The 14,426-nt window shown below is 36.7% G+C and overlaps 2 protein-coding genes, 1 long non-coding RNA gene and 1 pseudogene across 3 annotated transcripts; 3 read left to right on the top strand and 1 right to left on the bottom strand.

The window, feature by feature from the left end:
- The window catches only part of LOC107559062 (uncharacterized), a 3,993-nt pseudogene extending 1,685 nt beyond the window's left edge, over positions 1-2,308 (top strand).
- A 3,215-nt stretch (positions 2,309-5,523) lies between these two features.
- Positions 5,524-6,264, top strand: LOC107559065 (uncharacterized). The gene is made up of 3 exons (XR_001605549.1): positions 5,524-5,662; positions 5,798-5,928; positions 6,016-6,264. It is a non-coding gene; the product is annotated as an uncharacterized lncRNA (long non-coding RNA).
- Positions 6,265-8,581: 2,317 nt separating this feature from the next.
- LOC107559064 (G2/M phase-specific E3 ubiquitin-protein ligase-like) lies at positions 8,582-11,133 on the top strand. The gene is made up of 4 exons (XM_016242798.1): positions 8,582-8,926; positions 9,677-9,849; positions 10,084-10,298; positions 10,602-11,133. The coding sequence occupies exons 2-4, from the start codon at positions 9,734-9,736 to the stop codon at positions 10,679-10,681; spliced, it is 411 nt and encodes a 136-aa protein (XP_016098284.1). The 5' UTR covers positions 8,582-8,926; positions 9,677-9,733; the 3' UTR covers positions 10,682-11,133.
- Positions 11,134-11,161: 28 nt separating this feature from the next.
- Positions 11,162-14,420, bottom strand: LOC107559061 (uncharacterized). The gene is made up of 6 exons (XM_016242797.1): positions 14,177-14,420; positions 13,720-13,831; positions 12,475-13,189; positions 11,897-12,115; positions 11,313-11,446; positions 11,162-11,172 (listed from the first exon to the last, which is right to left on the bottom strand). The coding sequence occupies exons 1-6, from the start codon at positions 14,339-14,341 to the stop codon at positions 11,162-11,164; spliced, it is 1,356 nt and encodes a 451-aa protein (XP_016098283.1). The 5' UTR covers positions 14,342-14,420.
- Between the last annotated feature and the right edge of the window lie 6 nt (positions 14,421-14,426).

The raw sequence follows: 14,426 nt of genomic DNA, 5'->3' as shown, positions 1-14,426 counted from the left end.
GCAAAAACAGGCAATATAGTGTCTAAAACGTAAGTCTCTTAATATTAACTTATTTTTTTATTGAAGAGTTGTATAAAATCAATATCACGTTTGTAATCATGCTGGTTTTTAACAGCACTCTTCCTGTGATATTGATTAACTATATCAGGGACAGCCAACCCCTGAACGATATGAAATTATGTAAAAGCCCCATATCAAATTTTGTGATGCATTTTATTAGACTGAATCATGCCGTGAAAGAACGCACTCTAAACGCGCACGCGCACTAATCTAACCTAATAGACTTCGCGTCATGTATGCGTGCACTCTCTGTAGGTGTGTTTTGTTTGGATTTTGCAATATAGTCGATAATGTCAAACCGCACATCGTAAAACAACAATTATTCGGCTGGTGGATCAACATTCACCACATGATCGCTATCACCAGCACCATTATTTGTAACTTTAGGTGGTTCACAAAAGAAATCTGTCAGTGTTCTTTTCATTTTCTCTCTTCTTCAGCCCTTTCTTTTTCTCGCGGTAGTTAGCGGAAAGCAGTGACTGGGTGATTGACATCTAATATTAACCAATCTAAAATCTGCATTAAAGTTAAGAATGTAAAGACGAAGTTTAATTGGTTATGTTGTCTAACGTTTCATAGAACGGCAGACAGGTCACCGTATCAACACTCAGAAGGCACATACTCTGAATGTTTTTAGAGAAATGCAAACAGGTCGCACGACAACAATTATATGCACTCGCACAAATGCTCCCAAATATATTTTGAGGTCGCACAGATTAAATTTCGGGAGCATATGCGACCAAAATGGTCGCAATTTCGAGCCTTGCTGTTACAGCAGCTCCCAAATCCCTGATATAGACTGGGTGGATACCTTTCTGGTATGGGAGAAGTTCCCGAGGAGCTTATGCAGTTTTTGTAGAGGGGAAAACGACCAAGTCCACGTATGAGAAGGGAGATGGTCTGGATTGTGGTGAATGAGATCATGCGAAAATGCTCTTGCCTAAGTAAAAGGAATTCTATTGAAGTTGCCAAAAAGTTGGTGGCGAAATATCCCAAATCTCTGCAAGACATAATAGAAGGAGATGTCATTGGGCCAGGGTATCATTCTTTAGTTAAGCAGTTGCAATATAGGATTGAAAATGTGAAGCGATCTTCCACACCCAAAATAAGAAAACGAAAGCATTGTACTGATGACTCTGACACTGATGAAATTCCTCCAGAACAGAGAGCAGCAATCCAGGATACTTATGGGTGCATTAACTGGGACGTAAAATTCCTGCCCCTTGGAGAGACCCCTGAAAGTCAACAGGAAAAGAAAGAAAAACTGAAGATGATGTCTCAGCAAACTGCTGCAAATCTAGAGGAGGTCAAACATCTAATGAAGTTGACTTTCTACACACAGCGTAAACAAGTCAACCAGGGTAAAAATATAAAATGCCTTCTGGAGGAGTGGCCATTTTGGTTCAATGAACTTGGCATGGCAGTTCACTTCAAGGAACTTACCGGAATTGGTCTTAAAGAAACTTTCACGCAGAATCTGGAATTGAAGGGGAAACGACTCTTGAACTACTTCAGTACTGTTGGTGTGAACAAGAATAAAAAATTCCTGCAGGCTGTAACAAAGTGTAACGTGATGAGGGAACAGGTGGGTGGTTGCTCTCAAGACGTGACCGAGATGTTGCTGCTTTTGCTCTCCTATTTTAACGAGAAGGAAGACGCAATGTTCCATTATGTGGGACACAAGCCTGGCAGAGGAAGTAGAAATGGACAAAGTAAATTTGACTCCCACCCTTGTTGTGTGTGGTAAGTTAATTTTTTCCCCCTTTTTTTTCCCCCCATTCTTGGTGTTTCAGTTTCTCTGCCATTTCTAATTTTTGGTAACAATTTACAATAAGGTTTCATTTGTTACCATTAATTGAATTAGTAAATGTTAACCAACAACGATTAATAAATGCTGTAGAAGTATATTGTTAAATGTACATTTGTTAACTAATGGTAACAAATGTAACCTTACTGTAAAGTGTTCATTTTTTTTTTTACTGTTATGTTTTTATAATTAAATATAAAATCTAACTTGATAAAATTTATTTTCTTTTTAGGTGGATCCTGCTTTTCGTTGAAGCGATTCATGCTGTGTGTGGATCGAAATGTTGTACATGACAACATCCCCTCCTTCATTTCTGCCCTCTGCATGATGTTTGGGAGCTATTATTGCTTTAACATCCATTACCCCTCAGAACTGGCATCGACCCTGGAGTTTTTGCAGAGGTATGTGTTTTTGGATGACCTTTATACAACATTGAACTGAAATAAATCTAAAGTAGTTGATGTAGTGACTTGGGGGTTCATATATATATATATATATATACCTACTGTAGATAAACAGAACACCCCCGCTTATTAACTAACAATAATGTACCTCAAAGAAGCACAAATAAAGATATAGGTGCAAACAGAATACAGTGACGTCAACCTTGGTTTTAATAAGCAGTGATTATTTTATGACACAACGCGTTGGTGAAACTCATGCATCTAGCAAGAACTTAATACACAAAATAGTCATATTGATTCAAGCATTTAACATTTATGAATGAATTAAATGTCAGTAGCCTAATGAACAATACTGTACAAATTATAGCGATCACGAGGTAGGTCCTATTCTATCCCAAACGCGTACAGGAAAGTGGACATACAGTATAGCCTACAAGACCCCATCAGTTATATTCAGGTCAATAGTGCCACCTGTTGGCGCAGTTTTGTAACTTAGAGAACAACTTTTTTTATGTCGATATAACGAGAAAACAACTCGTTATGTCGATATAACGAGAAAATTAAGTCATTATAACGAGAAAACAACTCTCGTTATGTCGTTATAACAAGAAAAAAAGAGGGAAAAAAATAATAATGCATGGCCGCTTAGAACTTCTGTACGTTTTACCCCCGTGGGTCGGGTAAAATACCCCCAGTCTGACAAAGCAATGTGCTTTAAACATTTACTGCAAAATAGAATATAATCAATAATTATAATTATATAATAATTATGAATTACATAATTATAATAGCCTATTTGAAACATTTTGTTAGCTGATGCTAACTGCTTGCTAACTAGCTACCTAATGCTAACTTGAGGTAATTTTTAAATATGAAATCCAAATATTTTTATTCAACCAGCTAAACATTTGATTGAAAAACAAAGGATTTGATGTTCAGAACAGAATAACTACAGTAATTTATGTGTATAAATTGTGTATTTGTGTCTTCAAGCACATTTTGGAAAGTAACAATGAATCGTCACAAAAAAAAAAAGGAATCGTGACGTAATTTCAGACATCACGAAAAAAAGAATGATTTCACTCCTAATGTAGCCGGGGAGGTGGCTAGTAGTAGAGGGCGTGGCCATGCAGGTGGGTTGAGTTTTTAAGTGGGCATAGGAAGGGAGGCCTAGAGACTGGGTCCGGTCTTTTTTGTGTGGAGGCGTGCTGTCTGGTAGCAGTTCCCTGTTTGTTTGTGCACGCGAGGGAGATTATCAGTGGTCTTGTATGTCTTCCATTTTCTAATAATTGCTCCCACAGTTGATTTCTTCACACCAAGCTGCTTACGTATTGCAGATTCAGTCTTCCCAGCCTGGTGGAGGTCTACAATTTTGGTCTTGGCCATGGTGGAGTTTGGAGTGTGACTGTTTGAGGTTGTGGACAGGTGTCTTTTATACTGATAACAAGTTCAAACAGATGCCATTAATACAGGTAACGAGTGGAGGACAGAGGAGCCTCTTAAAGAAGAAGTTACAGGTCTGTGAGAGCCAGAAATCTTGCTTGTTTGTAGGTGACCAAATACTTATTTTACCGAGGAATTTACCAATAAATTCTTTAAAAATCCTACAATGTGATTTTCTGGATTTTTTTTTCTCATTTTGTCTCTTATAGTTGAGGTATACCTATGATGAAAATTACAGGCCTCTCTCATCTTTTTAAGTGGGAGATATATTTATATTTAGATATACTTTTTTGCCCCACTGTATAGGTTTTTATATAGGATTTGTAAGCGTTTTGCTTTTATTATTTTAATGAAATTAAAATAAAAATTAACAATTAGAGTCATTTTTCCTTGAATGTTGTTAATTGTGTTTTGTGTTTGGTTATTTGTTTTTTTGTATTAGGTTTAGTTGATCGCTGTTCCTCCAGTGTTTATGTTGTATTTCCTCAGCCAGCCGGTCCTTGTATGTGCAGCGCTTCCAGCGCAATTACGATTTGATGATCGTTGGGAATCGGACTGGCTAGCAGAGTGTTTTATTTTCTTTCTTGTTTGTTTGTTTTTTCTTATTTGTACATCACTTCCAGCCTCGTGTTGCCAGCCAACCTTTGTACCCTTTATACATGTTGATGCTTTGTAACACCTGCATTATTTATTTGCATGAGGGTTATGTTTGCAGTGATATTAACCATTGATTTGGAGTACTACTTTTGAGTGAGGTGTGTCTTACATGTAGTAGGAATTGAAGGGTGTTTATGTAATTTCCTTTTTCTTTTTGGATTACTTTCTGCAGAGAAGCTTGGATTGTATTGGGGTTTATAGAGGGTTGGCTGGCTATTAATATTCTTTGTATGAGGAGAAATTAATTTCTGTTATGATGTATTTTGTTTGTTATATTGGTTCATTTGTATGAAATGTTTTTTTGTGATGTAAGTTTATGATTACTAGTTTTTTGTGGTCACCCTTGCTTGAAGGAGGAGTTACACTAAGAAAACGAATTATTTTTCCATCAGAAGTGGCTGAACAACAATTGGTATGCACTCCTCCACATATGCTCCATAAACTACTCCTGGACTCGGACACACAACTCGCACCACCTTGAGACCGACACCGTTAAGCCAGTAAAGAGATTAAATTGCTTGTGGAAAAAATTTTGTTTTTTTAGTATTTAGTACGGTGGCCGAGGGAGCTCAACGCGCTGCAATTTAAGAAAACATGCAAATTGAAAAAACACCAGCAATTTAAGAAAACATCATCAGTTTGACGACAACATGGGCTGCAAATCCTCACAACACATGCAAATGAAGAAACGCGCTGCAAATAGCACAGACCACAACGGAAATGTTTCAAGGGGACCCAACAAAGTGACGGACCCGGCTGGGATTTGCTTATTGTGCTGTGGCTATTGGCCAGTGAAGTGAATGGTGAGTTTTTTTTGTTTATTTTAACACCCTGATTGCATGATTCCTTTGTCTTTTGTATATTATTAGCCTAACGAATTACACGATTAACTGTGAAATGTTATTATATAAGATGGCTAACTTAACTGAATATCCTCAACTAAATATAATTTCAAAGTTAATGAAAATCAATCCGCAATGCTTCATTAATTAAAACCAGGTCCAAATAAATTGCAGATTGACAGTAAGAATAATATTACAAATTTTATTCGGGCCCTTTTAGTAGGCTAATGAAAGAAAGGACAATGGAATACAAATACAATGTGCAAACTTCAGTCAACTTGTTTTTTTGTTTTTTTTTCAGATCAAAATGTATTGCCCTTTCTGTGGCATCCAGTGGCCGACTTTGCCAAGATTTTGCAGTTCATGTGGGCGAGATGTAAGCTTTGTCGTAGAGAATGCCCCTAGAACGGCGGGTGATGACCAGGTGTCATGTCAGACTGTGCCCAGAGGTAATATTCTCTTACTGAGATCCCTATGTACTGTTCTGTCCATTAAATTATAAGAACTACATTTAGTTCATCTTTTTCTGTCTGTTTCTGATGTGTGTGTGTGTGTGTGTGTGGGTGGGTGTGTTTGTGTTTTAGTTACTGATGCATGTTCCATTCCAGCAAAGTCCGCTTCAGCTGTTCTTCAGTTCATGAAATACAGAGAGCTAAAAGAAACTGAAAGGAAAACATTCTCAAAAAGGAAAAAGAAATCAAATAAAACAGTAAAGGTAAGCTAATCATTATTTAAGGTAATGAAGTTGTCAGACAGAACAGTATTAACATTTGTATTCCATAATTTTTGCCTGATGGTCTAGATTTCTGTTGGGATTATGAGCAAGACCAAGAATGGCTTGAAGCCCATGAGAGGAAAAAACCTACCTCTACCTGTTGACCCCCAGTGGTCATCTGAGCAACTTTTGGAAGCTGCTGTGAAAAAACTAAAAGATTTCAATCAAGACATGGAAGATGGAGAATATGTCTTGCTTTATCCAGATGGCTCTCGGATAAAAAATATCCCTGGGACTGACACACATTTTACCATTGGACAGTACAAAGAGGCCATTGGAAAGGCATATCAAGGGATCACACTATACATCTGTACCCTTCAGGATTTGTTGTCAAATAGTAAGTATTGAAATAGTATGTTTTTATATAATTTATGTGCATTTAAACTTAAAAATAAGTGCTTTAAGTGCTTTGTGGGATTCCAACTAGTTACAGTCTACATATTTAACAATACTGGACATGTAATTGGAAATAGAGATTGACCACAAAGTCTTTTGTGAGGTCAAGAATATGACTCCGTTTCAGAAGATGATGTTGTTGTTAGGGCGCTACCCAATATGTCACCTCTTTCTGACACAGTGGTAGGTACATCTCAGGAATTTAGGTGTTCAGCATGTCTGTGCTTACAGTACAACTATAATGCAATAAAATCTCCTGTACTTGCCAACCATTAGAAATAGAAAAGCATATACAGTGTTAAGGCTATGAATGAGTTTAGGGTTTTATGTTTACACTTGGCAGCTTTGGTCAAGTCCCGAAAGCAGTATACCAGATCATAGACATCGGTAAGTTAAATTTCTGCTGACACATTTTTTTGTCTCTGTGCAAGCTGAATGTCCGTATGTTTTAATGCATTCATTTTTAAAATTGCTATATAGGAAGCATTTTATCTTATCTATAATACTATTTCTACTAAATTGTTTGTATGTTTTAGGTCAGCCACAACATCCCAGTCATCTAATGGGCAAGTATGTCATATTCTGTAATATAATAAACCAGAATTTGTTTATTTTCTGGGTATTTCTGTGATTATTATTCTAAGTTCAAAGCAGTACACCAGAGCATAGACATCGGTAAGTTAAATTTCTGCTGACACATTTTTTGTCTCTGTGCAAGCTGAATGTCCGTATGTTTTAATGCATTAATTTTTAAAATTGCTATATAGGAAGCATTTTATCTTATCTATAATACTATTTCTGCTAAATTGTTTGTATGTTTTAGGTCAGCCACAACATCCCAGTCATCTAATGGGCAAGTATGTCATATTCTGTAATATAATAAACCAGAATTTGTTTATTTTCTGGGTATTTCTGTGATTATTATTCTAAGTTCTTATTGTGCTGTGTGGTGTTGCCGGTGCTACAGGCCAAGAGTACAACAAGACCCAAACAAATGACCACCTCAGTGGGTGAACTTAAGTCAAGTGACTTCTACAGGTCAGACATAAGAAATTATTTTACATAATTTTTCACTGGATTTTAAATAAACCTATTGGACTAAAGTACTGGACTACAGCCAAAACAACAAAACAACTTTTTCAGAATAATTTATGGATTAATTGTGTTATTGTTGTTCTTGTACCTCCCTTCCACAGTACATATATCCATATCTATGCACCTATCACCATCGACAGCAGTTCCTCGGATCTTGAGGAAGTAGAGAAACTGCCAGAGAAAGACAGGTACTATCACATAAGTACTATCAGAACCTTGTTCTTTACCAGAAAAATTTGACTTTGTGGGAGGACTCTCAAAATCTGTTACTAAAGTTGTGATGTCCAAATTATGCTTATTATTTTTGAGCAGTGTTGTATAGCTTACTCATTATAAAGGGTCCATAAAATACAAAAAGCTGCAGTGTTAATAGTTTCTTGCTGTTTGTGGACTTTTTTTAAATTATTATTTTACAGTGATGGACATGATGGGCTGACAGCTGCAGACATAGTGTCAAATCTGGCACATAATCTTAACAAAACATCCTGTAGCAGATTTAACATTAACCGGGTGAATGTCTGGGATGGTGCCTTAAGAGGTTTCAGGCGATCCTCATTTGACCCCACCTGCAGCTTGATGGTGAAATTCACAGATGATGCTGGGCCGATGGAAGAGGCTTTGGACTTTTGGCTTTGGGGGCCTACTCGCACATAAGTACTATCAGAACCTCGTTCTTTACCAGAAAAATTTGACTTTGTGGGAGGACTCTCAAAATCTGTTACTAAAGTTGTGATGTCCAAATTATGCTTATTATTTTTGAGCAGTGTTGTATAGCTTACTCGTTATAAAGGGCCCATAAAATACAAAAAGCTGCAGTGTTAATAGTTTCTTGCTGTTTGTGGACTTTTTATTTATTTATTATTTTACAGTGATGGACATGATGGGCTGACAGCTGCAGACATAGTGTCAAATCTGGCACATAATCTTAACAAAACATCCTGTAGCAGATTTAACATTAACCGGGTGAATGTCTGGGATGGTGCCTTAAGAGGTTTCAGGCGATCCTCATTTGACCCCACCTGCAGCTTGATGGTGAAATTCACAGATGATGCTGGGCCGATGGAAGAGGCTTTGGACTTTTGGCTTTGGGGGCCTACTCGAGAATTTCTGACTCTGTTGATGGACACCATCAAAACAAGGAGAGTATTTGAAGGCAAAGACAATGCCAAATACCTCTCATTTGATAGTAAAAGTAATACTTTTTGTGAGGTTTTTACAATGTTGTAAATCAGAGTGTCCTAACATTGCTATATTGGCATTTTTATCTGCAGAAGACAATGAAAATGTCCACATTGGAAGAATGATTGCAGTGTCCATTGTCCATGGTGGTCCAGGGCCTTTTTGTCTTTCCCCAAACTTCTTCCTTTACCTAATTGGTAAAGTAAAGACAATTGAGGCCCCAATTGAAGACATACCTGATGATGAGGTCAAGAAGGCCCTTCTTGAGGTAATTTGTTAGGCTGGGATTACAAAAAATGTAAATAAATTACTTTCATCAACTGACAAAAACAATATCTTAATTGCTGTATAAACCGTATGTTTGACAATAATGTAATGACGGTATGCTCTCATATGAGCAGTGAGTATAAATTCAAAAGAGTAGTTCTAAACCCCTAGTCTTTGAATTAAATATTATAAATAAATATTGTTAATTTTTAACCTGGTATCATTATTAATATCCAGTATCGTAAGGGTTAAAATTTGTGTTTGTGTCTAATTTAATCTCTCAAAATCTATTCAATTTATTCAACATCAGAATCAGATGTTTTGGTGTCTATTACGAACCAAGGTCAATGAAATATATTAATTTGTGCTTGAAATCAAATATTCTTATCAGATATTTTGATAATGATGTGCTACACCCAAAAAAGCTTTTTTTCCATGTGCACATGTACTGGAAGGTAGACCATAAATGATGAATATGCAACATATGTCTAAATATGTACAATACAGTAGTGAATCACAGTATTTCCTTCTTTTGAATCTGACATTACTGTTCAATGTTGCTCTTTTTGTATCTATGCTATCTGTATAAATAATCACATTTCTTTTACATTTGTGTTGTTAACCATTTTGGAAACAAGTTACCAATAGCCCAAGCCTTACTAATTTGTATAAATGTAATGTGGCCTGTTAACTGGTCAAATAATAAACAATAATAATGAAAACATTTAATTGCTTTTTCATTTTCCCCTAGATAAAGAATGCTACATCACTGAGTGACCTCCAGTAACTCACAGAAAAATATTCCAGCATGCTTCAGAAAGCAGGCTGCTATCGATTCATGAGGACTCTGGAGGATAAGAACAAAGTAGTAGATGATTACATTCAGTGGTATTTCATCTACCGAAACCATGTTTCCATCCAGAGGTATAATTTTCTACTTGCTCTGTGGACATGTAACAAAACTTTTAATACAATGTTAAAATAGTTATTTTATATTTTAACATGAGCTCTTTAATACTTTTTTTATTATATTAATAAAGGCTAAATATTGTGGCTGAAGTAGTGTCACCTCTTTTTAAAATGGAAAATCTGTATATCTTTCAGCAGTTGTTCACATAACGTCCTTGTAGTAACTTTTTGACATGGAACTTTTTGTAGGTTCAAAGAGGGATTGGCAACGCTTGATTTTGTCAATGCCTTAGAACAGCATCCTTCACTCTTCTTCTCATTCATGTGCTACACTGAGAACAAGCTGACAGCTGATGCTGTGGAGAACATCTTCCAGGTGCAGTTTAGTCAGCCTGGTAGCACCAACCGTCAAGAGGAGGCCAGAGTACTGAGCTACTGGCGAGATTATCTGCTCTACCTGGAAGGTATTATCTATAGTTAAAATCATAAGAAATGTGCCGAATTGTCACTGCAGCAAATGATGAGATATAAAGTAACAGAAATGTTTGTCAGTTCAGGGAACCTTAAATGAGTGTTATACACAAAGGGATAAATCCACAATTGCAAATTTAGAAGAAATGACAAACCACCAAATCACCACTGCGCTCAAAGCCTTATAGCTGCTAGGTGATTACTACACTGATTCGAATATAGCAACAAGAAAAAAAGCAATGGCCACAATATAAAAAACAAAAAAAACAATGTCTAACATTTCTCTTTTGCTCTAGAAAAAGAGGCAAGTCCTTCTTTGGAAGATGTCCTTATGTTTGGAACTGGGCTGAAGAAAATTCCTCCTGCAGCAATATAGCCACAGCTAGTTTTTCAGAAGAGCTCTCAATTTCCCATGGCAAATGTATGTATAAATACAATCAAAATTCCAATCTTACCCAGTTATGAAGAGTTTCAAGCAGCCATGGATTATGGCATGCAAAACTCCCCTGGGTTTGGGCTTCCTTGAAGCTAAATACCTTTGGCTGATATTCTGGTGTTTAGGTCCAAGTAAACAGTTTTATTGAAATTAAAATATGCCACTTTGTTTTTTTCGTATTTTGTTTGTATAAGGTATGTTTTAATGTGCACTTATGTTATACCGGTAGTTACACATTTCAAGTTACTCAGTTAAACATGGAACACTGAGGTTAATAGACTGTACTGATATACTGGTGAGTTGAGGAATAATATAGATTTTTTCACAAGTGACATTTTTCATCATGGACCTATTTTTTTTTTACAACAGAAATGCATGGCATGTTCTTTGCACAAAACTTAAGATTTTGTTATACACAGTTTAAATGACTGCTGTTCAGTAAAACACTGATGACATATGCAGTGAGCAAATAAAGTTGTTCTTTGAACTGATGATTTTAAAATCTGGACATTTTTAAGTGTTATGTAATTTTCAACAGCAGTTGTCCAGTTGACTGGTGGAGAAAGCCCACTCTGTCTCTGCAAGTCCGAAAAATGAACTTGGAGATTACTATCACCACAAAGACTGCGCTGTGGTGGCCGAATGCCCTCAAACTCTTGAATAAATTCCTGTGACACTGGGAATCCACAGTCCCTTGCATCAAACCTAAGGCCAATCAGAAATCAAAACACTTTGAGTCAACTCATTACAAAAATGTATAATAAAACCTACAAATGCTAAGATTATAACCCAACGCCGCAATTTTTAAATAGTTTTGAAATTGAAGACATAAGCCAAAGGCTGACCCTCAATGTTGACAACATCTGTTGTTGAATATGGTCATTACATTTGCTTCTACTACAAAGACACTTTGTGAATCAGTAAAATCCCCCTTTTTGCTTCATGCATTGTAAATGTTTTTTGTCTAAGAATATCTGAATTCTTTTTTAAACAATGATCTAGTTCTGATTTAAAATAATACAAACACTATACACTTCTGTGTCAGATATAGGCAATCAATCACATTTTCTTTCATCATTAATGATTAAACTTAAGTGAAAATGAAAACTGATATTTACTAAACATGGTCACATATTGCATGGATTAAATACAAACCTGTGAGGCAGGTGATACATGGCTTCTGGTTTACCAGAATGGCAAGACGACTGACGAACAGGTCGGATGGTGTGGTTATTCCAAAGTTCTCTGTACTCATCAAGGTCTTTCTGCACGATGCTCAAGAAAACATACCGTAGAAGGCACTTATGCTCATGGCTGCCATTGAAAAGGTGCCTCTCTCTCAGGTCACTGAAGAGATCAATCCAGAACTGAGTCCTAATGATGGAATGAAAGTATACACAATGTTTTACTTAAGTGCTGAATAAACGTTACATGGAAATGATTTATAAAACATGTTTCCAACAAAAGGTATTATTTAAACTGCATTCCTATTTTAAAAAAAAAAAGTAATATCAATGTAAAGAACTTTATAGCATCAGGTAAAAAAGATTTGCATTACATTTTAGTCTAGTGTTATTCTCATATTATACATGTTGTGATGTGGCTCAGAAGTGGCAGCTCTAATAACGACAGCGGAAACCCTCTGTCATGTGACAACACACACAAAAACTAAGTTATTAAATAGTACATTTTATAACATTTATGTTTTGGAATTAATCTTAAAAGGCCTGTACCTTTGCTTTCTGAAAAAGGACCACCGACTTTCGATTCGCTGATTTGCAGTTGAAGTGCCATACATGTGACTGAGGGCTCCTGCAAAGTCATCTGTATGCTGTGCTCTTAATGCACAGTGAATGGCTGCCATAGTGCCATTTTCTGTCCCACAGTCTGTGCGAAGGCGTGCTGGAACTCCAAACTCTGATACACACTGCAGGTAATGGTAAGCAATTATCCCTGGGTCTTTATTAGAGCTGCCACTTCTGAGCCACATCACTTTCCTAGAAAACCCATCAATGCAGCCACTGATGGCAACACCAAATGTTTTGAGCTTATCATACCCATCGACATGCCACACTTGGTTTGGTCCTGCTGTAAAGTATGCTCTTCGGACAAACCTGTGTCTATGGCGAAGCTGAACTCCAGATGGGTTCAGTCTATGAATTGCATGCATTACATCATCCCTTTTAACTGTCAAGAAATACTTCTGTCGCAATGTCTGCCACAGAGCTCTGTAACCTAAAAGCTGACCTGAGCCTGTCAGTTCATGTGTTATAGCTGCATTCACAGTGTCAATGGGAGTATAGTCTGTCCTCCTGGTTAGGCCTGCATTCCTTAGTCTTCTCTTTAAGGTGCTCAGACTCATGAAAATGTTATGCATTGTTCCAAGAAAATCAAGGATCACTTCATATGTGTGGCCCTCTGAGAAATATTTATGGATTAGGCCTGCCTCTGTGATTTCATCTGACACTGTTCCTGAGCCTGAAAGGAAAAGAGAACAATGTCATTAGGAATGCAGGAATCCACAAATATAATCTTAAACATAAAAATGTATCAGCATTAACAAAGAAATAAACAAGTTAACGGTTTGATACAGTTTTAAAGGTGTATGTATTTAATCTCAATTTGTGCACAAATCTAGTTAATGAACAAGAACAACAACTGGCATTGGACGGGCATTTAAGTGTACCACTTTTAACAGTTAGGTCGTATTGGGAGGTCAATGTTGATGTTGAAAAAAAAAACATGTTCAATGTATTTGTGTTTAGTTCTGTATGTCATACTATAACCTGGTTCAACTTGTTAATAAATTAGTATACATGTGATTATGTGTGACAAAGTCTGTTTGTCACAATCAGAAACAGACAGAAAAAGATGAACTAAATGTAGTTCTTATAATTTAATGGACAGAACAGTACATAGGGATCTCAGTAAGAGAATATTACCTCTGGGCACAGTCTGACATGACACCTGGTCATCACCTGCCGTTCTAGGGGCATTCTCTACGACAAAGCTTACATCTCGCCCACATGAACTGCAAAATCTTGGCAAAGTCGGCCATTGGATGCCACAGAAAGGGCAATACATTTTGATCTGAAAAACAAAAACAAGTTGACTGAAGTTTGCACGTTGTATTTGTATTCCATTGTCCTTTCTTTCATTAGCCTACTAAAAGGGCCCGAATAACATTTGTAATATTATTATTACTGTCAATCTGCAATTTATTTGGTCCTGGTTTTAACAATTAATGAAGCATTGCGGATTGATTTTCATTAACCTTGAAATTATATTTAGTTGAGGATATTCAGTTAAGTTAGCCATCTTATATAATAACGTTTCACAGTTAATCGTGTAATTCGTCAGATTATTTAGGCTAATAATATACAAAAGACAAAGGAATCATGCAATCAGGGTGTTAAAATAAACAAAAAAACTCACCTTTCGCTTCACCGACAACTCCACTGACCAATAGCCACAGCACAATAAGCAAATCCCAGCCGGGTCCGTCACTTTGTTGGGTCCCCTTGAAACATTTCCGTTGTGGTCCGTGCTATTTGCAGCGCGTTTCTTCATTTGCATGTGTTGTGAGGATTTGCAGCCCATGTTGTCGTCAAACTGATGATGTTTTCTTAAATTGCTGGTGTTTTTTCAATTTGCATGTTTTCTTAAATTGCAGCGCGTTGAGCTC

The sequence above is a fragment of the Sinocyclocheilus grahami genome, unplaced genomic scaffold, assembly GCF_001515645.1.
Source record: "Sinocyclocheilus grahami isolate Dianchi unplaced genomic scaffold, SAMN03320097.WGS_v1.1 scaffold673.1, whole genome shotgun sequence".
Classification (NCBI taxonomy): Eukaryota; Metazoa; Chordata; class Actinopteri; order Cypriniformes; family Cyprinidae; genus Sinocyclocheilus; species Sinocyclocheilus grahami.
This window is presented reverse-complemented; position numbering and strand designations above follow the sequence as displayed.